Consider the following 23,805-nt stretch of genomic DNA (forward strand, 5'->3'; position numbering starts at 1 on the left):
CATTATTTTTTTTACTTTGCTTCTTATAACTTTCAGAAAGACAATTTTAGAGAAAAAATACAACCTTAAAAATGATTTTAGGATTTTTAAACACATATACCTTTTTACCTTTTAAATTCCTTCCTCTTCTTTCCTGACAATTTAAATCGATGTTCAAGTAAATTTATTTTTTTTATTGTAAAAGAATATTTGTAAAATATTTCTTCAAACTTATTATGATTAAAATTCAAAACAATTATTCTGGCAAATCTAGAAAATCTGTAGAATCAAATTTAAATCTTATTTCAAAGTCTTTTGAATTTATTTTAAAATTTTTGTTCTGGAAAATCTAGAAGAAATAATGATTTGTCTTTGTTAGAAATATAGCTTGGTCCAATTTGTTATATATTCTAACAAAGTGCAGATTGGATTTTAACCTATTTAAAACATGTCATCAAAATTCTAAAATTAATCTTAATCGGGAAAAATTACTAATGATGTTCCATAAATTCTTTTTTTAAGTTTTTCTCTTCTTTTTTTCGGTTAAATTTTGAATTTTAAAGAGTCGAAATTGAAGATAAACTGTTTCAAAATTTAATTGTAATTTTTTTCGTGTTTTCTCCTCTTTTAAACCGTTCAATTAAGTGTAAATATCATTAATTATTAATAATAACATAGAGTTAAAGGTAAATTGAGCAAATTGGCTATTTCTGGCAATTTATTTAAGTGTGTATCAAACTGGTAGCCCTTCGCATTAATCACTACCCAAGAAGTAGCTCTTGGTTTCAAAAAGGTTGATGACCCCTGATCTATATAATGGAGGTATTTCAATGACTAGTCTAGTCCATAAAAATATTTTTTTAAGTAGCGTTTCAGGCACGGTATTGATTTGGTAGTCGTATTGGTAAAAACGTAAACGATACCCATGCCTACTTCTGACTCTAAAATCGGTACCCATCCCTAGTTTTTACTCACAGGAGTATCCGGGAAGGGCCCCCGGTCCAAGTCCTCTCCCTCCTTCAGGTATTTAGCCCAGTCAAAAGTGTCCTCTGGCTCTGCGGAGGACAGCATGAAAAAAGTCACACATGTGTGACAATAACGGTGTGACTAAAAACCAGGACACACCAGCCTCCTTCGCGCGGGGTCTTTCCGTGAAGTTGGTGTTGGAGGGGGACCCCGACAAGCAGAGCAGCAGTGACAAGACGCTGTAGTGGGCGTCGGTCTGCAACACAGTGGTCTCATCAGGTCTGACTTATGAAAGGCGAGGTGACAACTACCTTTTTTTCACTGCTGGTAAATAAAGGGGAGTCCAAGAACTCGCCAGTCAGCCTCATCCAGCTTTCGGCTTTCCTGACTTCTGAGTGGACCATGAGCTTCTCGTAGATTCTGGAAAAAGACATTTCCCAAAGTTTTCGGTTACTTTTTAAAGCTTTTTTGCAGCTCTTGATGCGTTTCCGCCCTTAAATGAAAACTGAAAGCTGATTAATGTCATTCTACACACTCCTGATCAGAGGGAAACTACGAGAGTTACGTTACTGCATTCTCCAAATGTGTTTCTTTTGTGATTGATGCTGTATTACTGCCTTTCCCTAGATTTAACCAAATTCCTGTTCACAATCAGATAAGAGTTGAGATATTTTGCTCATCCTCCTTCCTAACTCCCAAATACGGACCATTTCTTTCCAATCCTCCTCTCGCTTCTCCCATTCCCGAGACGGATATAAAGATCTGGAAGTGTCTTTGTCCCCTTACCCGCTCTCTTTCTTTCTTCCCTCTAAGCAGCGTAGATTTGCTTCTCTGTAACCCCATGTTGTTGAGATTTCAGATAAACATAACAGCTGATTCAAAATGCTGCTGCACGAATCATTTGGAATACCAAGAAAATAGATCACATAACTCAGATCCTGACAGAACCAACATCAACATATACACTTACACTTATTACTATTGTCACCATCATCGTTTGTTGTTTTTACTACTAGCTAGCTAGCTAGCATCACTATTACTATTGTCACCATCATTGTTTGTTGTTGTTACTACTAGCTAGCTAGCTAGCATCACTATTACTATTGTCACCATCATCGTTTGTTGTTTTTACTACTAGCTAGCTAGCTAGCATCACTATTACTATTGTCACTATCATTGTTTGTTGTTGTTACTACTAGCTAGCTAGCTAGCATCACTATTACTATTGTCACCATCATCGTTTGTTGTTTTTACTACTAGCTAGCTAGCTAGCATCACTATTACTATTGTCACTATCATCGTTTGTTGTTGTTACTACTAGATAGCTAGCTAGCATCACTATTACTATTGTCACTATCATCGTTTGTTGTTGTTACTACTAGATAGCTAGCTAGCATCACTATTACTATTGTCACTATCATCGTTTGTTGTTGTTACTACTAGATAGCTAGCTAGCATCGCTATTACTATTGTCACTATCATCGTTTGTTGTTGTTACTACTAGATAGCTAGCTAGCATCGCTATTACTATTGTCACCATCATTGTTTGTTGTTGTTACTACTAGATAGCTAGCTAGCATCACTATTACTATTGTCACTATCAATGTTTGTTGTTGTTACTACTAGATAGCTAGCTAACATCACTATTACTATTGTCACTATCACAATTTGTTGTTGACATTTTCTACTACCTGAACATTTTGTTTTCATAAATGTAAAACGACCTGTAGTCTTACTGCGCCCGACCTCGACGTGTAGAGAAGCCTTGTGTGTGACGTTGAAAGACAGAAAGTATTCTAGTCTTTGCGACCAGGAGGCCATTTCAGCGTTGGTGTGACAAGAAACGACTCTGGAGACCAATGTGTCAATGCTAGATTAGCTTTTTAACAAATGAAAATCTTTAAATGTCTTGTTCCTGTTTGTGCATTTTGATGCACTACTTATTACTTGGGCTCGATGCACCTGCACAAATTGTTGTCACTTGTAATAATTCCGCACATGGTCAACTATCCTGCAGATTGACTTGACAGTTGCACTCACCCATTGATGCTTCGCTGCACCTTGTGACTGTCCACATCCAGGAAACGATGGAACCTGAGAGAAAAACACACTCATTAGAGTTAGCATGACTATTAGTACTGTCACTATCATCATTGCTTGTTAGTACTACTAGCTAGCATCACTATTACTACTGTCACTATCACCATTGGTTGTTGGTACTACTAGCTAGCATCACTATTACTACTGTCACTATCACCATTGGTTGTTGGTACTACTAGCTAGCATCACTATTAGTACTGTCACTATCACCATTGGTTGTTAGTACTACGAGCATCACTATTACTACTGTCCCTATCACCATTGGTTGTTAGTACTACCAGCTAGCATGACTATTACAACTGTCACTATCACCATTGGTTGTTAGTACTACTAGCATCACTATTACTACTGTCCCTATCACCATTGGTTGTTAGTACTACCAGCTAGCATGACTATTACAACTGTCACTATCACCATTGGTTGTTAGTACTACTAGCATCACTATTAATACTGTCCCTATCACCATTGGTTGTTAGTACTACCAGCTAGCATGACTATTACAACTGTCACGATCACCATTGGTTGTTAAGACTACTAGCATCACTATTACTACTGTCCCTATCACCATTGGTTGTTAGTACTACCAGCTAGCATGACTATTACAACTGTCACTATCACCATTGGTTGTTAGTACTACTATTTAGCATGACTATTACTACTGTGTCTATCACCATTGGTTGTTAGTACCACTGACAGCCAGCTAGCTAGCATCACTATTAGTAGTGTCACTATCACCATTGGTTGTGGTTACTACTAGTTAGCTTCACTATCACTACTGTCACTATCACCATTGGTTGTTATTACTACTAACAGCTAGCCAGCATCACTATTACTACCGTCCCCGTCACCATTTGTTGTTGTTACTACTAGATAGCTAGCAAGCATCACTATTACTACTGTCACTATCACCATTTGTTTTTACTACTAGAAATGGTTAGCATCACTATTACTACTGTCACTATCACTATTTGTTGTTACTACTAGCTACCTAGAATAACTACTACTATTGTCACTATAACCATTTGTTATTGCTACTATTGATAGCTAGCTAGCATCACTATTAGTACTGTCACTATCACCTTTGGTTGTTAGTACTACTAACTAGCTAGCTAGCATCACTATTACTACTGTCACTATCACCATTGGCTGTTAGTACTACTAACTAGCATCACTATTACTGTCTCTATCACCAATGGTTGTTAGTACCACTAACTAGCATCACTATTAGTATGTCTATATCACCATTGGTTGTTAGTACTACTAACTAGCTATCTAGCATCACTATTACTACTGTCTCTATCACCATTTGTTGTTGTTACTACTAGATAGCTAGCAAGCATCACTATTACTACTGTTGCTATCACCATTTGTAGTTACTACTAGTAATGGTTAGCATCACTATTACTACTGTCACTATCACTATTTGTAGTTAATACTAGCTATCTAGCATAACTACTACTATTGTCACTATAACCATTTGTTATTGCTACTATTGATAGCTAGCTAGCATCACTATTAGTACTGTCACTATCGCCATTGGTTGTTAGTACTACTAACTAGCTAGCTAGCACCACTATTACTACAGTCTCTATCACTATTGGTTGTTAGTACTACTAACTAGCTAGCCAGCATAACTATTACTACTGTCCCTATCCCCATTGGTTGTTAGTACCACTAACTAGCTAACTAGCATCACTATTAGTAATGTCGATATCACCATTGGTTGTTAGTACTACTAACTAGCTAGCAAGCATCACTATTACTACTGTCTCTATCACAATTGGTTGTTAGTACTACTAACAACCAAGCCAGTATCACTATTACTACTGTCTCTATCACAATTGGTTGTTAGTAGTACTAACCAGCTAGCCAGCATCACTATTACTACTGTCTCTATCACCATTGGTTGTTAGTACTAGTAACCAGCTAGCCAGCATCACTATTACTACTGTCTCTATCACCATTGGTTGTTAGTACTAGTAACCACCTAGCCAGCATCACTATTACTACTGTCACTATCACCATTGGTTGTTGTTACTATTGATAGCTAGCCAGGATCACTATTACTATTGTCTCTATCACCAATGGTTGTTAGTACTACTAACTAGCTAGCATCACTATTACTACTTTCACTATCACCATTGGTTGTTAGTACTACTAAGCAGCTAGCCAGCATCACCATTTCTATTGTCACTATCACCATTGGTTGTTGTTACTATTGATTGCTAGCTAGCATCACTATTACTATTGTCACTATCACCATTGGTTGTTGTTACTATTGATTGCTAGCTAGCATCACTATTACTATTGTCACTATCACCATTGGTTGTTGTTACTATTGATTGATAGCTAGCATCACTATTACTATTGTCACTATCACCATTGGTTGTTGTTACTATTGATTGCTAGCTAGCATCACTATTACTATTGTCACTATCACCATTGGTTGTTGTTACTATTGATTGCTAGCTAGCATCACTATTACTATTGTTACTATCACCATGTGTTGCTATGACTACCAGCTAGCTAGCATCACTATTACTATTGTCACTATCACCATGTGTTGCTATGACTACCAGCTAGCTAGCATCACTATTACTATTGTCACTATCACCATGTGTTGCTATGACTACCAGCTAGCTAGCATCACTATTACTATTGTCACTATCACCATGTGTTGCTATGACTACCAGCTAGCTAGCATCACTATTACTATTGTCACTATCACCATGTGTTGCTATGACTACCAGCTAGCTAGCATCACTATTACTACTGTCACATCACCATGTGTTGCTATGACTACCAGCTAGCTAGCATCACTATTACTATTGTCACTATCACCATGTGTTGCTATGACTACCAGCTAGCTAGCATCACTATTACTATTGTCACTATCACCATGTGTTGCTATGACTACCAGCTAGCTAGCGTCGCCATGGTTACCTCTCCTCCTCCCACTGCTACTGCTGGGAAACATTAAGTAAATAAACAAGCATCAATTGTCTCACCTGAAGTTGGAGGAGGCAAATTTGAGTGCGATCTGGAAGTTGGGCTCCTCCTCATCCTCCTGACCACAAACACACCTGATCAGATTCTTGGTCTCTCGCTCCGTCTCCTTCTCGAAGGTGCTGGCGAGAGCCATGGCGAGTAAAACACCTCCTATGAGCAGCGGAATGTTTCAGTTGGCGCCATTAGACCGTGCAGCCTGAGCAGTGGCAACATCGCCAATGAACTTCCGGGGTGGAGTGCGCATGCGCGAATCAAACGACGAATTTAAATACATTTTAAAAAAAAATGTTTTATTTGACGTGTACTGTCGACAAGCACCATAAATACATTTTAAAAAGAACTAACAACAATTCATGCAATGGAATAAGGATCGAAGGTTGTGTTTACTTATGTTGCTTTCCCACAATGCATTGCGTGAATGCGTCGACTAACAAACTAACTAATGTTTCTCGCAAACACGATAACGTTCACATTTCGCCTCAAATAGACACATTTATCAGCATATAGCTCACAATTTTTTTTACTTTAATTTGAGTCAAAAAGCATATTTTTAGACTCCAAAAGCTCGCGTTGCTTTGTTACGGAAGATGGCGCCGAGCGGGCAGTCTTCCCTCCGAAACAATCTCTGGACATAACGGCACTTCTCCCTTTGAGCGGTATTAATGACTCTTTTCTCATGAAATTCATCAATAAAGGCGACGCTTTCCCTTCTACGTGCTACAAATATGTATTTAGTGCGACATCACAGCGTGTGCGTGCTCAAACCGGCTCGATGTTCGTGTTTTTGTGGCAAAATGGGCGTGGCTTATTCGTTCGCCCCGCCCCCCCTCTGTCCCCCGGCTGCTTCGCTGCCAATCGAGAAGCTCCGCGCCGACGTCACTGCGACCACAGCGTCCGCCGCGAACGGTCGCTGTTCCCCGCGATGAAGAGGAGGCTGCAGAAGAAATACTTGATTCTGATCCTCGCCTACTCGGGTCTGCTCCTGCTGGTGCCCTATGTCTTCGACTTCGGGGAGAAGTCGCTGCACGGCGCGGCCAAGAAGCCGCTGCAGCGGCAGCAGTCGCGCTGCTCGGAGCTGCAGAACGCCGTGTCGGTGCTGTGGGAGCGCGGCGCCAACGCCACGGCGGAGGCGCCCGGGGCCAGAGGCGGCGGTGCCCGGCCGCGCACTCACATCTACCTGCACGCCACCTGGAGGACGGGCTCCTCGTTCCTGGGCGAGCTCTTCAACCAGCACCCGGACGTCTTCTACCTGTACGAGCCCATGTGGCACATCTGGCAGGCGCTGTACCCGGGCGACGCGGGCAGCCTGCAGGGCGCCGTGCGCGACATGCTGGGCGCCCTTTTCCGCTGCGACTTCTCCGTGCTCAAGCTGTACGCGGGCGCGCAGAACCTCACCACCGCCTTCATCTTCGGCTGGAAGATGAACAAGGTGGTGTGCTCCGAGCCGCTCTGCGACGCCCACCAGCGGCACCGCGTCGGGCTGGTCCAGGAGGACCGCTGCGCCAAGTGCCCCAAGCGGGACATCCGCGACCTGGAGCGGGAGTGCAAGAAGTACCCGGTGATGGTCATCAAGGGGGTGCGCGTTTTGGACCTCAACACCCTGGTGCCGCTGATGAAGGACCCCGCCGTAAAGCTCCACATCGTGCAGCTGTTCCGCGACCCGCGGGCGGTGCACAACTCCCGGCTGAAGTCCAAGCAGGCCCTGGTGAAGGAGAGCATCCAGGTGCTGCGGAGCAAGAAGCAGAACGACAAGTACAAGCGCATGCTGGTGCCCAACACCCGGCTGAACCGGGCCGAGAACTACGTGTCCGGCGCCATGGAGCTCATCTGCGACAACTGGCTGGGCGACATCATGCTGGTGTCCAACGCGCCGCCCTGGGTGCGGAGGAGCTACCACCGCGTCCGCTACGAGGATCTGGTGCAGCACCCCGCCGAGGAGCTCCGGAGGCTCTACCGCTTCGCCAACGTGTCGTCGTCGCCGGCGCTGGAGAGCTTCGCCCTCAACATGACCCACGGCCGGGGCTACTCCTCCGACCGGCCCTTCCTCATCTCGTCGCGGGACGCCAAGGAGGCCATCTACGCCTGGAGGGAGCGCCTCAGCGTGGAGCAGATCGAGCAGGTGGAGGCCTACTGCAGCGAGGTCATGCGGCTGCTGGGCTACCCGAGACGCGGCGACGACAAGACCGCATGAGAGCGTCACGGTGAGGGACCCCGCTCTTTGTCTCTGGGGGGGTGGAACCATTCAGGTCCCGTGTACATCATGATGTACTGTAACATGTACAGTATGGTGTACTGAAACATGTACAGTATTATGTACATCATGATGTACTGTAACATGTACAGTATTATGTACTGTAACATGTACAGTATGATGTACATAATGATGTACTGTAACATGTACAGTATGATGTACATCATGATGTACTGTAACATGTAGAGTATTATGTACTGTAACATGTACAGTATGATGTACATCATGATGTACTGTAACATGTAGAGTATTATGTACTGTAACATGTACAGTATTATGTACATCATGATGTACTGTAACATGTACAGTATTATGTACATCATGATGTACTGTAACATGTACAGTATGATGTACATCATGATGTACTGTAACATGTACAGTATTATGTACTGTAACATGTACAGTATTATGTACATCATGATGTACTGTAACATGTACAGTATTATGCACTGTAACATGTACAGTATTATGTACTGTAACATGTACAGTATTATGTACATCATGATGTACATCATGATGTACTGTAACATGTAGAGTATGATGTACTGTAACATGTACAGTATTATGTACATCATGATTTACTGTAACATGTACAGTATTATGTACATCATGATTTACTGTAACATGTACAGTATTATGTACATCATGATTTACTGTAACATGTACAGTATTATGTACATCATGATTTACTGTAACATGTACAGTATGATGTACATCATTATGTACTATACTAGTACATCATGATGTACTGTAACATGTACATCATGATGTACTGTAACATGTACAGTATGATGTACATCATGATGTACTGTAACATGCACAGTATGATGTACTGTAACATGTACAGTATTATGTACATCATGATGTACTGTAACATATACAGTATGATGTACATAATGATGTACTGTAACATGTACAGTATGATGTACATCATGATGTATTGTAACATGTACAGTATTATGTACATCATGATTTACTGTAACATGTACAGTATGATGTACATCATGATGTACTGTAACATGCACAGTATGATGTACTGTAACATGTACAGTATTATGTACATCATGATGTACTGTAGCATATACAGTATGATGTACATAATGATGTACTGTAACATGTACAGTATGATGTACATCATGATGTATTGTAACATGTACAGTATGATGTACATCATGATGTATTGTAACATGTACAGTATTATGTACATCATGATTTACTGTAACATGTACAGTATGATGTACATCATGATGTACTATACTAGTACATCGTGATGTACTGTAACATGTACATCATGATGTACTGTAACATGTACAGTATGATGTACATCATGATGTACTGTAACATGTACAGTATGATGTACTGTAACATGTACAGTATTATGTACATCATGATGTACTGTAACATGTACATCATGATGTACTGTAACATGTACAGTATGATGTACATCATGATGTGCTGTAACATGTACAGTGTGATGTACATCATGATGTGCTGTAACATGTATAGTATTATGTACATCATGATGTACTGTAACATGTACATCATGATGTACTGTAACATGTACAGTATGATGTACATCATGATGTGCTGTAACATGTACAGTGTGATGTACATCATGATGTACTGTAACATGTACAGTATTATGTGCAGTATCATGTACATTATAATGTACTGTAACATGTGCAGTATGATGTACAGTATCATGTAGAGTATCACGTACAGTATGATGTACTGTATAATATACAGTGTGATGTACAGTATCATATACAGTATGATGTACTGTATGACGTGCAGTATCATATACTGTAAGATGTACATTATCATGTACATATCATGTACAGTATCATGAATAGTATGACATACAGTACGATGTACAGTATTGTGTAGAGCAGGGGTCACCAACGCGGTGCCCGCGGGCACCAGGTAGCCCGTAAGGACCAGATGAGTAGCCCGCCGGCCTGTTCTAAAAATAGCTCAAATAGCAGCACTTACCAGTGAGCTGCCTCTATTTTTTAAATTTTATTTATTTACTAGCAAGCTGGTCTCACTTTGCCCGACATTTTTAATTCTAAGAGAGACAAAACTCAAATGGAATTTGAAAATCCAAGAAAATATTTTAAAGACTTGGTCTTCACTTGTTTAAATAAATTCATTCATTTTTTTTACTTTGCTTCTTATAACTTTCAGAAAGACAATTTTAGAGAAAAAATACAACCTTAAAAATGATTTTAGGATTTTTAAACACATATACCTTTTTACCTTTTAAATTCCTTCCTTTTCTTTCCTGACAATTTAAATCAATGTTCAAGTAAAAAAAAAAGTTTTATTGTGAAGAATAATAAATAGATTTTAATTTAATTCTTCATTTTAGCTTCTGTTTTTCCGACGAAGAATATTCGTGAAATATTTCTTCAAACTTATTATGATTAAAATTTTAAAAAATTATTCTGGCAAATCCAGAAAATCTGTAGAATCAAATTGAAATCTTATTTCAAAGTCTTTTGAATTTTTTTTAAAATTTTTGTTCTGGAAAATCTACAAAAAATAGTCATTTGTCTTTGTTAGAAATATAGCATGGTCCAATTTGCTATATACTCTAACAAAGTGTAGATTGGATTTTAACCTATTTAAAACATGTCATCAAAATTCTAAAATTAATCTTAATCGGGAAAAATTACTAATGATGTTCCATAAATTATTTTTTAAAGTTTTTCTCTTCTTTTTTTCGGTTGAATTTTGAATTTTAAAGAGTCGAAATTGAAGACAGACTTTGTTTCAAAATTTAATTGTAATTTTTTTTCGTGTTTTCTCCTCTTTTAAACCGTTCAATTAAGTGTAAATATCATTAATTATTAATAATAACATAGAGTTAAAGGTAAATTGAGCAAATTGGCTATTTCTGGCAATTTATTTAAGTGTGTATCAAACTGGTAGCCCTTCGCATTAATCACTACCCAAGAAGTAGCTCTTGCTTTCAAAAAGGTTGGTGACCCCTGGTGTAGAGTATAATGTTCAGTAAGACGTACAGTATCATGTCGAGTATGATGTACAGTATAATGCACAGTATCATGGAGACTATGATGTACAGTATTATGTAGAGGATGATGTACAGTATCATGTACATTATTTTGTGCAGTTTAATGTACTGCATCATGTAGAGTATGATGTACAGTATCATGTAGAGTATGATGTACAGTGTAATTTACAGTATAATGTAAAGTATCGTGTACAGTATGATGTAGTGTATGACGTACAGTATCGGGTAGAGTATGATGTACAGCATGATGTACAGTATCATAAACAGTATCATGTAGAGTATGATCTACAGTAACATGCACAGTATCATGTAGAGTATGATGTACAGTAAGACATACATCATGATGTACAGTATCATGGAGAGTATGATGTACAGTATCATGCACAATATCATGTAGAGTATGATGTACAGTGTAATGTAGAGTATGATTTACAGTATCATGTACATTATTTTGTGCAGTATCATGTAGAGTATTATGTACAGTATCATTTACAGTAACATGCACAGTATGATGTATAGTGTCATGTACAGTAAGATGTAGAGTATGACTTACAGTATCATGTAGATTATGATGTACAGTATCATGTCGAGTATGATGTAGAGTATCATGTAAAATATGATGTACAGTATCGTGTACAGTAACATGCACAGTATCATGTAGAGTATGATGTACAGTATCATGTAGAGTATGATGTACAGTATCATGTACATTATTTTGTGCAGTATCATGTAGCGTGTGATGTACTGAATCATGTACATTATTTTGTGCAGTATCATGTAGAGTATGATGTACTGTATCATGTACATTATTTTGTGCAGTATCATGTAGAGTATGATGTACAGTATCATGTAGAGTATGATGTACAGTATCATGTCGAGTATAATGTACAGTAACATGCACAGTATCATGTAGAGTATGATGTACAATAACATGCACAGTATCATGTAGAGTAAGATGTAGAGTATAATGTACAGTATGATGTAAAGTATGACTTACAGTATCATGTAGAGTATGATGTACAGTATCATGTAGAGTATAATGTACAGTATGATGTAAAGTATGACTTACAGTATCATGTAGAGTATGATGCACAGTATCAAGCACAGTATCATGTAGAGTATGATGTACAGTATCGTGTACAGTAACATGCACAGTATCATAGAGTATGATGTACAGTATCATGTAGAGTATCATGCACAGTATCATTTACAGTATCATGTACAGTATGTAGCATCACAACAGTGCCAGAGTCAAAAAACAGTGTGTGTGCGCGCGCAGACTCATTTTGCGCATTTGCACTAATCGCCCGCTAGCCTAAATGCTAACATGAATACAAGAGACATTATAATTGTCACACCACCATGTAAACTTGTATAAACACCCGCCTGACGCCATGACATGACATGGCGTGTGGTTTACATCAGTGGTCCCCAACCACCGGGGGACCGATTGGTACCGGGCCGCACAAGAAATTAAAAAACATTTTTTTATTTTTTTATTTTTTAAATTAAATCAACATAAAAAAATTATTATATACATATTGTGTATGTGTATGTCAATATAGATAAATACAGTCTGCAGGGATACAGTCCGTAAGCACACATGATTGTATTTCTTTATGAAAAAAAAAAAAAAAAAATCCCCCCCCCGGTCCGTGGGACAAATACAAATTTTCAAGCGTTGACCGGTCCCCAGCTACAAAAAGGTTGGGGACCACTGGTTTACATGGCGGTCATGTAAACCAGTGGTCCCCAACCACCGGGCCGCGGACCGATTGGTACCGGGCCGCACAAGAAATGTAAAAAAGTATTTTTTTTTTTAATGAAATCAACATAAAAAACACAATATATACATTATATATTAATATAGATCAATACAGTCTGCAGGGATACCGTCCGTAAGCACACATGATTGTATTTATTTATGTAAAAAAAAAAAAAAAAAATTTTTTTTTTTTTTTTTAAATACCCCCTCCCCCCCCCCCCCCACCGGTCCGTGGGACAAATTTTCAAGCGTTGACCGGTCCCCAGCTACAAAAAGGTTGGGGACCACTGGTTTACATGGCGGTCATGTAAACCAGTGGTCCCCAACCACCGGGCCGCACAAGAAATGTAAAAAAATGTTTTTTGTTTTTTTTTAATGAAATCAACATAAAAAACACAATATATACATTATATATTAATATAGATCAATACAGCCTGCAGGGATACAGTCCGTAAGCACACATGATTGTATTTATTTATGTAAAAAAAAAAAAAATATTTTTTTTTTTTTTTTTTTTTAAATACCCCCTCCCCACCGGTCCGTGGGACAAATTTTCAAGCGTTGACCGGTCCGCAGCTACATTAAGGTTGGGGACCACTGGTTTACATGACGGTCATGTAAACCAGTGGTCCCCAACCACCGGGACGCCGATTGGTACCGGGCCGCACAAGAAATGTAAAATTTTTTTTTATTTTATTTTATTTTATTTTTTTAAAATGAAATCAACATAAAAAACACAATATATACATTATATATCAATATAGATCAATACAGCCTGCAGGGATACAGTCCGTAAGCACACATGATTGTATTTATTTATGTAAAAAAAAAAAAAAAAAATTTTTTTTTTTTAATTTTTTTTTTTAAATACCCCCCCCACCCACCGGTCCGTGGGACAAATTTTCAAGCGTTGACCGGTCCGCAGCTACATTAAGGTTGGGGACCACTGGTTTACATGACCGTCATGTAAACCAGTGGTCCCCAACCACCGGGCCACGGCCCGGTACCGGTCCGCGGCCCGGTACCGGTCCGCGGACCGATTGGTACCGGGCCGCACAAGAAATGTAAAAAAATGTTTTTATTTTTATTTTTTTTATTTTTTTTATGAAATCAACATAAAAAACACAATATATACATTATATATCAATATAAATCAATACAGCCTGCAGGGATACAGTCCGTAAGCACACATGATTGTATTTATTTATGTAAAAAAAAAAAAAAAAAAATTTTTTTTTTTTTAAATACCCCCCCCACCGGTCCGTGGGACAAATTTTCAAGCGTTGACCAGTCCGCAGCTACATTAAGGTTGGGGACCACTGGTGTAAACCACACGCCGAACACTTCTTATCTTTTAAAATAAAACGTAAAAAGAGCAACAAAAGCTAACAACTACTGCTTATTTAACTTGAATTCAACTTTATTCAAATGTTTTGTCTTCGCTTTGTAACGTGAGGACGCTTCATTGTATGCGAAACTGTCCTTCTAGCCCTCCTTCTAGTGGTTGGCTTTAAGACCTGTCGTTATTTAAAGTTACACAAGGTGGCGCCACAGCAGGAGAACAAGACTACTTTTGAATTAAAGCTCTCCTAATGTGCAAAAGTGTTTGTCAAAATCTTCTATCACTTCTCTGCTGCACTTCCAGAGAAGAGGCGCTTCAATAGGATGTGATGTTTTTATGAGGTCATGAATAAAGGCTTCGCTACACATCGTGAAATAACAACTATCCATCAGTCAGTTACAGACATGGTAGCTGGAAGTTTAAACATTTAATAAATTAATATGTTAACCTAGCACAATGTTCAAATATAATATTAGCATGGAGGTCACATAGCTCTGCGAGTGTTGCTAACCTAGCGTGATGTTAAAATATAATATTAGCATGTAGCTCACATAGCTCTGCAAGTGTTGCTAACCTAGCATGATGTTAAAATATAATATTAGCATGTAGCTCACATAGCTCTGCGAGTGTTGCTAACCTAGCGTGATGTTAAATTATAATATTAGCATGTAGCTCACATAGCTCTGCGAGTGTTGCTAACCTAGCGTGATGTTAAACTATAATATTAGCATGTAGCTCAAATGGCTATGCCGGTTTTGCTAACCTAGCGTGATGTTAAAATGTAATCTTAGCATGTAGCTCACATAGCTCTGCGAGTGTTGCTAACCTAGCGTGATGTTAAACTATAATATTAGCATGTAGCTCAAATGGCTATGCCGGTTTTGCTAACCTAGCGTGATGTTAAAATGTAATCTTAGCATGTAGCTCACATAGCTTTGCTGATGTTGCTAACTTAGCATGACGTGGAAATATAAAGTTAGCATGTCGCTCATATAACTACGCTAGTGTAGCTAACCTAGTGTGATGTTAAAATATAATGATAGCATGTAGCTCACATGGCTATGCTAGTGTTGCTAACCTAGCGTGATGTTAAAATATAATATTAGCATGTAGCTCACATGGCTATGCCAGTTTTGCTAACCTAGCGTGATGTTGAAATGTAATGTTAGCATGTAGCTCACATAGCTTTGCTGATGTTGCTAACTTAGCATGACGTTGAAATATAAAGTTAGCATGACGTTGAAATATAAAGTTAGCATGTCGCTCATATAACTACGCTAGTGTTGCTAACCTAGTGTGATGTTAAAATATAATGATAGCATGTAGCTCACATGGCTATGCTAGTGTTGCTAACCTAGCGTGATGTTAAATTATAATATTAGCATGTAGCTCAAATGGCTATGCCAGGTTTGCTAACCTAGCGTGATGTTGAAATGTAATGTTAGCATGTAGCTCACATAGCTTTGCTGATGTTGCTAACTTAGCATGACGTTGAAATACAAAGTTAGCATGTCGCTCATATAACTACGCTAGTGTTGCTAACCTAGTGTGATGTTAAAATATAATGATAGCATGTAGCTCACATGGCTATGCTAGCGTTGCTAACCTAGCGTGATGTTAAAATATAATATTAGCATGTAGCTCACATGGCTATGCCGGTTTTGCTAACCTAGCGTGATGTTAAAATGTAATCTTAGCATCTAGCTCACATAGCTTTGCTGATGTTGCTAACTTGGCATGACGTTGAAATATAAAGTTAGCATGTCGCTCACATAACTACGCTAGTGTTGCTAACCTAGTGTGATGTTAAAATATAATATTAGCATATAGCTCACATACATATGCTAGTGTTGCTAACCTACAAACGTAGCACGATGTTAAAATGTAATGTAAGCATGTAGCTTACATAGCTTTGCTGATGTTGCTAACTTAGCATGACGTTGAAATTTGATGTTAGCATGTCTCTCGCAAAAATTTGCTCGTGTTGCTAACCTAGCATAAGGTTAAAATGTAATGACAGTGTGTAGCTCACATGGGTATGCTAGTGTTGCTAACCTAGCCTGATGTTAAAATATAATATTAGCATGTAGCTCACATAGCTATGCTAGTGTTGCTAACCTAGCATGATGTTAAAATGTAATGTAAGCATGTAGCTTACATAGCTTTGCTGATGTTGCTAACTTAGTATGGCGTTGAAATTTAATGTTAGCATGTCTCTCACAAAACTTTGCTCGTGTTGCTAACCTAGCATACAGTTAAAATGTAATGACAGCGTGTAGCTCACATGGCTATGCTAGTGTTGCTAACCTAGCCTGATGTTAAAATATAATATTAGCATGTAGCTCACATACATATGCTAGTGTTGCTAACCTAGCATGATGTTAAAATGTAATGTAAGCATGTAGCTTACATAGCTTTGCTGATGTTGCTAACTTAGTATGGCGTTGAAATTTAATGTTAGCATGTCTCTCACAAAACTTTGCTCGTGTTGCTAACCTAGCATACAGTTAAAATGTAATGACAGCGTGTAGCTCACATGGCTTTGCTAGTGTTGCTAACTTAGCCTGATGTTAAAATATAATATTAGCTTGTAGCTCACATAGCTTTGCTAGTGTTGCTAACCTAGCATGATGTTAAAATGTAATGTAAGCATGTAGCTTACATAGCTTTGCTGATGTTGCTAACTTAGTATGGCGTTGAAATTTAATGTTAGCATGTCTTTCACAAAACTTTGCTCGTGTTGCTAACCTAGCATACAGTTAAAATGTAATGACAGCTTGTAGCTCACATGGCTTTGCTAGTGTTGCTAACTTAGCCTGATGTTAAAATATAATATTAGCTTGTAGCTCACATAGCTGTGCTAGTGTTGTTAACCTAGTATGATGTTAAGATGTAATGTTAGCGTGTGGGCTCACATAGCTATGCTAGTGTTACTAATCGAGCAGGATGTTTAGATTGTATGTTAGCATGTAGCTCACATAGCTATGCTAGTGTTACTAATCGAGCAGGATGTTTAGATTGTATGTTAGCGTGTAGCTCACATAGCTATTGTAACTAACCTAGCAGAATGTGAAAATATAAAGCTAGCATATAGCTCACATAGCTATGCTAGTGTTACTAACCTAGCAGAATGTTTAGATTGTATGTTAGCATGTAGCTCACATAGCTATGCTAGTGTTACTAACCTATCATGATTTTAGATGTTATGTTAGCATGTAGCTCACATAGCTATGCTAGCGTTACTAACCTAGCATGATTTTAGATTTTATGTTCGCATGTAGCTCACATAGCTATGCTAGCGTTACTAACCTAGCATGATTTTAGATTTTATGTTCGCATGTAGCTCACATAGCTATTGTAACTAACCTAGCAGAATGTGAAAATATAAAGTTAGCATGTAGCTCACATAGCTATTGTAACTAACCTAGCAGAATGTGAAAATATAAAGTTAGCATGTAGCTCACATAGCTATGCTAGTGTTACTAACCTAGCAGAATGTTTAGATTGTATGTTAGCATGTAGCTCACATGGCTATGCTAGTGTTACTAACCTATCATGATTTTAGATGTTATGTTAGCATGTAGCTCACATAGCTATGCTAGCGTTACTAACCTAGCATGATTTTAGATTTTATGTTCGCATGTAGCTCACATAGCTATTGTAACTAACCTAGCAGAATGTGAAAATATAAAGTTAGCATGTAGCTCACATAGCTATGCTAGTGTTACTAACCTAGCAGAATGTTTAGATTGTATGTTAGCATGTAGCTCACATAGCTATGCTAGTGTTACTAACCTAGCAGAATGTTTAGATTGTATGTTAGCAGGTAGTTCACATAGCTATGCTAGTGTTACTAACCTAGCAGAATGTTTAGATTGTATGTTAGCATGTAGCTCACATGGCTATGCTAGTGTTACTAACCTATCATGATTTTAGATGTTATGTTAGCATGTAGCTCACATAGCTATGCTAGCGTTACTAACCTAGCATGATTTTAGATTTTATGTTCGCATGTAGCTCACATAGCTATTGTAACTAACCTAGCAGAATGTGAAAATATAAAGTTAGCATGTAGCTCACATAGCTATGCTAGTGTTACTAACCTAGCAGAATGTTTAGATTGTATGTTAGCATGTAGCTCACATAGCTATGCTAGTGTTACTAACCTATCATGATTTTAGATGTTATGTTAGCATGTAGCTCACATAGCTATGCTAGTGTCACTAACCTAGCATGATTTTAGATTTTATGTTAGCATGTGGCTCACATAGCTATTGTAACTAACCTAGCAGAATGTGAAAATATAAAGTTAGCATGTAGCTCACATAGCTATGCTAGTGTTACTAATCGAGCAGGATGTTTAGATTGTATGTTAGCATGTAGCTCACATAGCTATGCTAGTGTTACTAACCTAGCAGAATGTTGTGTACTTATTTTAAATGGTTTAAAAATACTTAAGTATCATGGACCTAAATTAGTAGTTTTAGTGAATATTAAAATTCTATCTGAAGTGTTTTGATGAGTGAGCGTTTGAGTTGTCTGCTGCCTTCGAGGCTCTTTGATAAAGCCTTCATTGTGTGCTGCTTGGCAATGGCGGCCGTGTGGTGGTGACTCCAGCTGGCAGAGTCGCCCGGGCCTCGGACTGTGGCGTGGAGAATGGGGTCATTGTCAACGCGTCTGTTGGTGACAGCCCGCTGTACGCCTCCCGCGGCTTACCAAGCAGCCTGGCACTGCCGCTGCAACAGGCGCGCCTTTGAGGGGAGACATGCTTGCAAGACAAGATGGAGCAGATGGAGAGTAGGCAGGCACACATAGTCTCTCTGCAGGCCTTCATCATGCTCTAACAATAGCTATGTGAGCTACATGCTAACATAACATCTAAACATCCTAACAACACTAGCATAGCTATGTGAGCTACATGCTAACATAACATCTAAACATCCTAACAACACTAGCATAGCTATGTGAGCTACATGCTAACATAACATCTAAACATCCTAACAACACTAGCATAGCTATGTGAGCTACATGCTAACATAACATCTAAACATCCTAGCAACACAAGCATAGCTATGTGAGCTACATGCTAACATAACATCTAAACATCCTAGCAACACTAGCATAGCTATGTGAGCTACATGCTAACATAACATCTAAACATCCTAGCAACACTAGCATAGCTATGTGAGCTACATGCTAACATAACATCGAAACATCCTGGCAACGCTAGCATAGCTATGTGAGCTACTTGCTAACATAACATCTAAAATCATGCTAGGTTAGTAACACAAGCATAGCTATGTGAGCTACCTGCTAACATAAAATCTAAACATCCTGCTAGGTTAGTAACGCTAGCATAGCTATGTGAGCTACATGCTAACATTAAATTTTAACATCATGCTAGGTTAGTAACACAAGCATAGCTATGTGAGCTACATGCTAACATAACATCTAAAATCATGCTAGGTTAGTAACACTAGCATAGCTATGTGAGCTACCTGCTAACATAACATCTAAACATCCTGCTAGGTTAGTAACACTAGCATAACTATTTGAGCTACCTGCTAACATAAAACCTAAACATCCTGCTAGGTTAGTAACGCTAGCATAGCTATGTGAGCTACATGCTAACATAAAATCTAAAATCATGATAGGTTAGTAATGCTAGCATAGCTATGTGAGCTACATGCTAACATAAAATCTAAAATCATGATAGGTTAGTAACGCTAGCATAGCTATGTGAGCTACCTGCTAACATAAAATCTAAACATCCTGCTAGGTTAGTAACGCTAGCATAGCTATGTGAGCTACCTGCTAACATAAAATCTAAACATCCTGCTAGGTTAGTAACGCTAGCATAGCTATGTGAGCTACCTGCTAACATAAAATCTAAACATCCTGCTAGGTTAGTAACGCTAGCATAGCTATGTGAGCTACATGCTAACATAAAATCTAAAATCATGATAGGTTAGTAACGCTAGCATAGCTATGTGAGCTACATGCTAACATAAAATCTAAGCATATTGCTAGGTTAGTAACGCTAGCATAGCTATGTGAGCTACATGCTAACATAAAATTTTAACATCATGCTAGGTTAGTAACACTAGCATAGCTATGTGACCTACTTGCTAACATAAAATCTAAACATCCTGCTAGGTTAGTAACACAAGCATAGCTATGTGAGCTACCTGCTAACATAAAATCTAAACATCTTGCTAGGTTAGTAACGCTAGCATAGCTATGTGACCTACCTGCTAACATAAAATCTAAACATCTTGCTAGGTTAGTAACGCTAGCATAGCTATGTGAGCTACCTGCTTACATAAAATCTAAAATCATGATAGGTTAGCAACACTAGCATAGCTATGTGAGCTACATGCTAACATAAAATCTAAACATCCTGATAGGTTAGTAACGCTAGCATAGCTATGTGAGCTACATGCTAAGATAACATCTAAAATCATGATAGGTTAGTAACACTAGCATAGCTATGTGAGCTACATGCTAACATCCATCCATCCATCCATTTTCTACTGCTTGTCCCAACATCAAATCTAAAATTATAATAGGTTAGTAACACTAGCATAGCTACGTGAGCTACATGCTAACTTTATATTTCAACATTCTGCTAGGTTAGTTACAATAGCTATGTGAGCTACATGCTAAAATACAATCTAAACATCCTGCTCGGTTAGTAACGCTAGCATAGCTACGTGAGCTACATGCTAACATACAATCTAAACATCATACTTTTTCAATATCTACTCCGTCTATTTGTATTTGTGTTTGACTTTCGTTTCTACTGTTAGCAAATAGCATTTTTTTAGTCTTACTGACATTCAAAGATAGTCTGTTTTTGTCAAACCATCTTTTTAATGTGTTCATTTCTTTTGTTATTATTCGTATTATCTTCTGTGTGTTCTCCCCTGAACAAAACACAGTTGTATCAGCTGCTAATAATACTAACTTGAAGTCCTTTGTAACTTTACAAATGTGGTTTATATTAAAGATTAAACAATCTTGGTCCCAGTATTGTCTGGGAATTTTCCGGTTAGAACTGATAGATTGTTGACTTACACTATATTGCCAAAAGTATTTGGCCGACTCCTGAAAAACCAACACCACACCATAATTCCTCCTCCACCAAATTTCACACTCGGCCCAATGCAGTCCGAAATGTAGCGTTCTCCTGGCAACCTCCAAACCCACTGATGGTTTACATTTTAATATCATGCTAGGTTAGCAACACCAGCAACGCTATGTGACCGACATGCTAACATTACATTTTAGCGTCATGCTAGGTTAGAATATTAAATGATCAAACTTACAACTACTATGTATGTAACTGATGGTTTACATTTTAACATCATGCTAGGTTAGCAACGCTATGTGACCGACATGCTAACATTACATTTTAGCATCATGCTAGGTTAGCATATTAAATTATCAAACTTACAACTACCATGTCTGTAACTGATGTTTACATTTTAACATCATGCTAGGTTAGCAACGCTATGTGACCGACATGCTAACATTACATTTTAACATGATGCTAGGTTAGCATATTAAATGATCAAACTTACAACTACCATGTCTTTAACTGATAGTTTGCATTTTAACATCATGCTAGGTTAGCAACGCTATGTGACCGACATGCTAACATGACATTTTAGCATCATGCTAGGTTAGCATATTGAATGATCAAACTTACAACTACTATGTATGTAACTGATAGTTTACATTTTAATATCATGCTAGGTTAGCAACACCATCAACGCTATGTGACTGACATGCTAATATTACATTTTAGCATCATGCTAGGTCAGCATATTAAATGATCAAACTTACAACTACTATGTATGTAACTGATAGTTTGCAATTTAACACTATTGTAGGTTAGCAACGCTATGTGACCGACATGCTAACATGACATTTTAGCATCATGCTAGGTTAGCATATTGAATGATCAAACTTACAACTACTATGTATGTAACTGATAGTTTACATTTTAATATCATGCTAGGTTAGCAACACCATCAACGCTATGTGACCGACATGCTAACATTACATTTTAGCATCATGCTAGGTTAGCATATTGAATGATCAAACTTACAACTACCATGTCTGTAACTGATAGTTTGCAATTTAACACTATTGTAGGTTAGCAACGCTATGTGACCGACATGCTAAAATTACATTTTAACATCATGCTAGGTTAGCAACTCTATGTGACCGACATGCTAACATTACATTTTAGCATCATGCTAGGTTGGCAACACTATGTAACCGACATGCTAACATTACATTTTAGCATCGTGCTAGGTTAGCAACACTATGTGACCGACATGCTAACATTACATTTTAGCATCATGCTAGGTTAGCAACACTATGTGACCGACATGCTAACATTACATTTTAGCATCATGCTAGGTTAGCAACACTACATGACCAACATGCTAACATTACATTTTAGCATCGTGCTAGGTTAGCAACACTACGTGACCGACATGCTAACATTACATTTTAGCATCATGCTAGTTGTGGCTGTGTTTTGTGTGAAAGTGTTAAGTGGATGAAAGTTCATGAAGAAGCTATGATGTCATCAAAAGTGGTCTCAAGTTAACTTGTGTTCCATGTGTTGTTCTCCTCAGCGGCCTGCAAGTCAAGCCTGAGGGCAAACAAACCACGCGTCCTGTCTGGAATGTTCCCCACTGGGAGCCCCGAGCATCTCAAGCAATGTTTTTTTCCCCTCCAAACTGAGCGAGAAGAGGGGGCGGGGCTTAAAGTTCAGCACTGTGCTCGACCAATCAAAGAGGAGATGTTGTTTTCTTTTTTTTTTGAAAAGGCAGCTTTTATTGTGAAGGCCCACCTGCCGGGCACGTGTGAGGCGAGCAGACAGGAGGACCTGCCTGGTCCACACGTCCAGGCTCCGCCCCCACACGTCCAGGCTCCGCCCCTTTGTTAAAGCCCTGATAATCCCCTCCCCCTTTAAGAAGCTTCTGATGACTCAGCAGTAATCTCGCTAAGCTAACACGCTAACTTTGAAGGAGACTTCAGTAACTAAATGTCAAGTGTGGGCCCCCTAAACCCCTTTTTTGGCCCTTAACCCCCCTCAGTGAGGAATGTGAGCAGCTTTTCCACATGTGGTACTGATACTTTTTAACATCTTTGTATTCTTCTTTGACCTGACATCTTAGGGATGTGTTCTTTGCACTTTGTCACATTTGTACCAGATCAAAACTTTCAAGTGACCTCAATAAAGATTTGTTTTCTATTTGGGAGTTTTTCTACTTTGCTGTAACAAACAAACACACAACACATGTTGCCTTGGAATTTGACTAAATATTTACAACGAT

General features: G+C 38.6%; 2 protein-coding genes across 2 annotated transcripts in view; one reads left to right on the forward strand and one right to left on the reverse strand.

Annotated features, from left to right (window-relative positions):
• Positions 1 to 6,303, reverse strand: part of tubgcp5 (tubulin gamma complex component 5) — a 55,962-nt gene extending 49,659 nt beyond the window's left edge. The window contains exons 1-5 of the mRNA XM_062039287.1: positions 6,054 to 6,303; positions 2,986 to 3,039; positions 1,257 to 1,365; positions 1,105 to 1,201; positions 955 to 1,034 (exon numbers count right to left, since the gene is read on the reverse strand). Of these exons, the coding sequence (XP_061895271.1) occupies positions 955 to 1,034; positions 1,105 to 1,201; positions 1,257 to 1,365; positions 2,986 to 3,039; positions 6,054 to 6,187 (474 nt within the window). The 5' untranslated portion in view covers positions 6,188 to 6,303. The remainder of the gene's footprint in view (positions 1 to 954; positions 1,035 to 1,104; positions 1,202 to 1,256; positions 1,366 to 2,985; positions 3,040 to 6,053) is intronic.
• A 604-nt stretch (positions 6,304 to 6,907) lies between these two features.
• chst7 (carbohydrate (N-acetylglucosamine 6-O) sulfotransferase 7) lies at positions 6,908 to 23,264 on the forward strand. Its single transcript, XM_062039521.1, has 2 exons — positions 6,908 to 8,255; positions 23,101 to 23,264. The coding sequence occupies exon 1, from the start codon at positions 6,977 to 6,979 to the stop codon at positions 8,243 to 8,245; it is 1,269 nt and encodes a 422-aa protein (XP_061895505.1). The 5' UTR covers positions 6,908 to 6,976; the 3' UTR covers positions 8,246 to 8,255; positions 23,101 to 23,264.
• Positions 23,265 to 23,805: the final 541 nt, after the last annotated feature.

The sequence above is a fragment of the Entelurus aequoreus genome, linkage group LG27, assembly GCF_033978785.1.
Source record: "Entelurus aequoreus isolate RoL-2023_Sb linkage group LG27, RoL_Eaeq_v1.1, whole genome shotgun sequence".
Taxonomy (NCBI): domain Eukaryota; kingdom Metazoa; phylum Chordata; class Actinopteri; order Syngnathiformes; family Syngnathidae; genus Entelurus; species Entelurus aequoreus.

Bases quoted from the DNA above. Each gene is read 5' to 3' on its own strand.
- chst7 (XM_062039521.1), top strand. From the start codon at position 6,977: ATGAAGAGGAGGCTGCAGAAGAAATACTTGATTCTGATCCTCGCCTAC.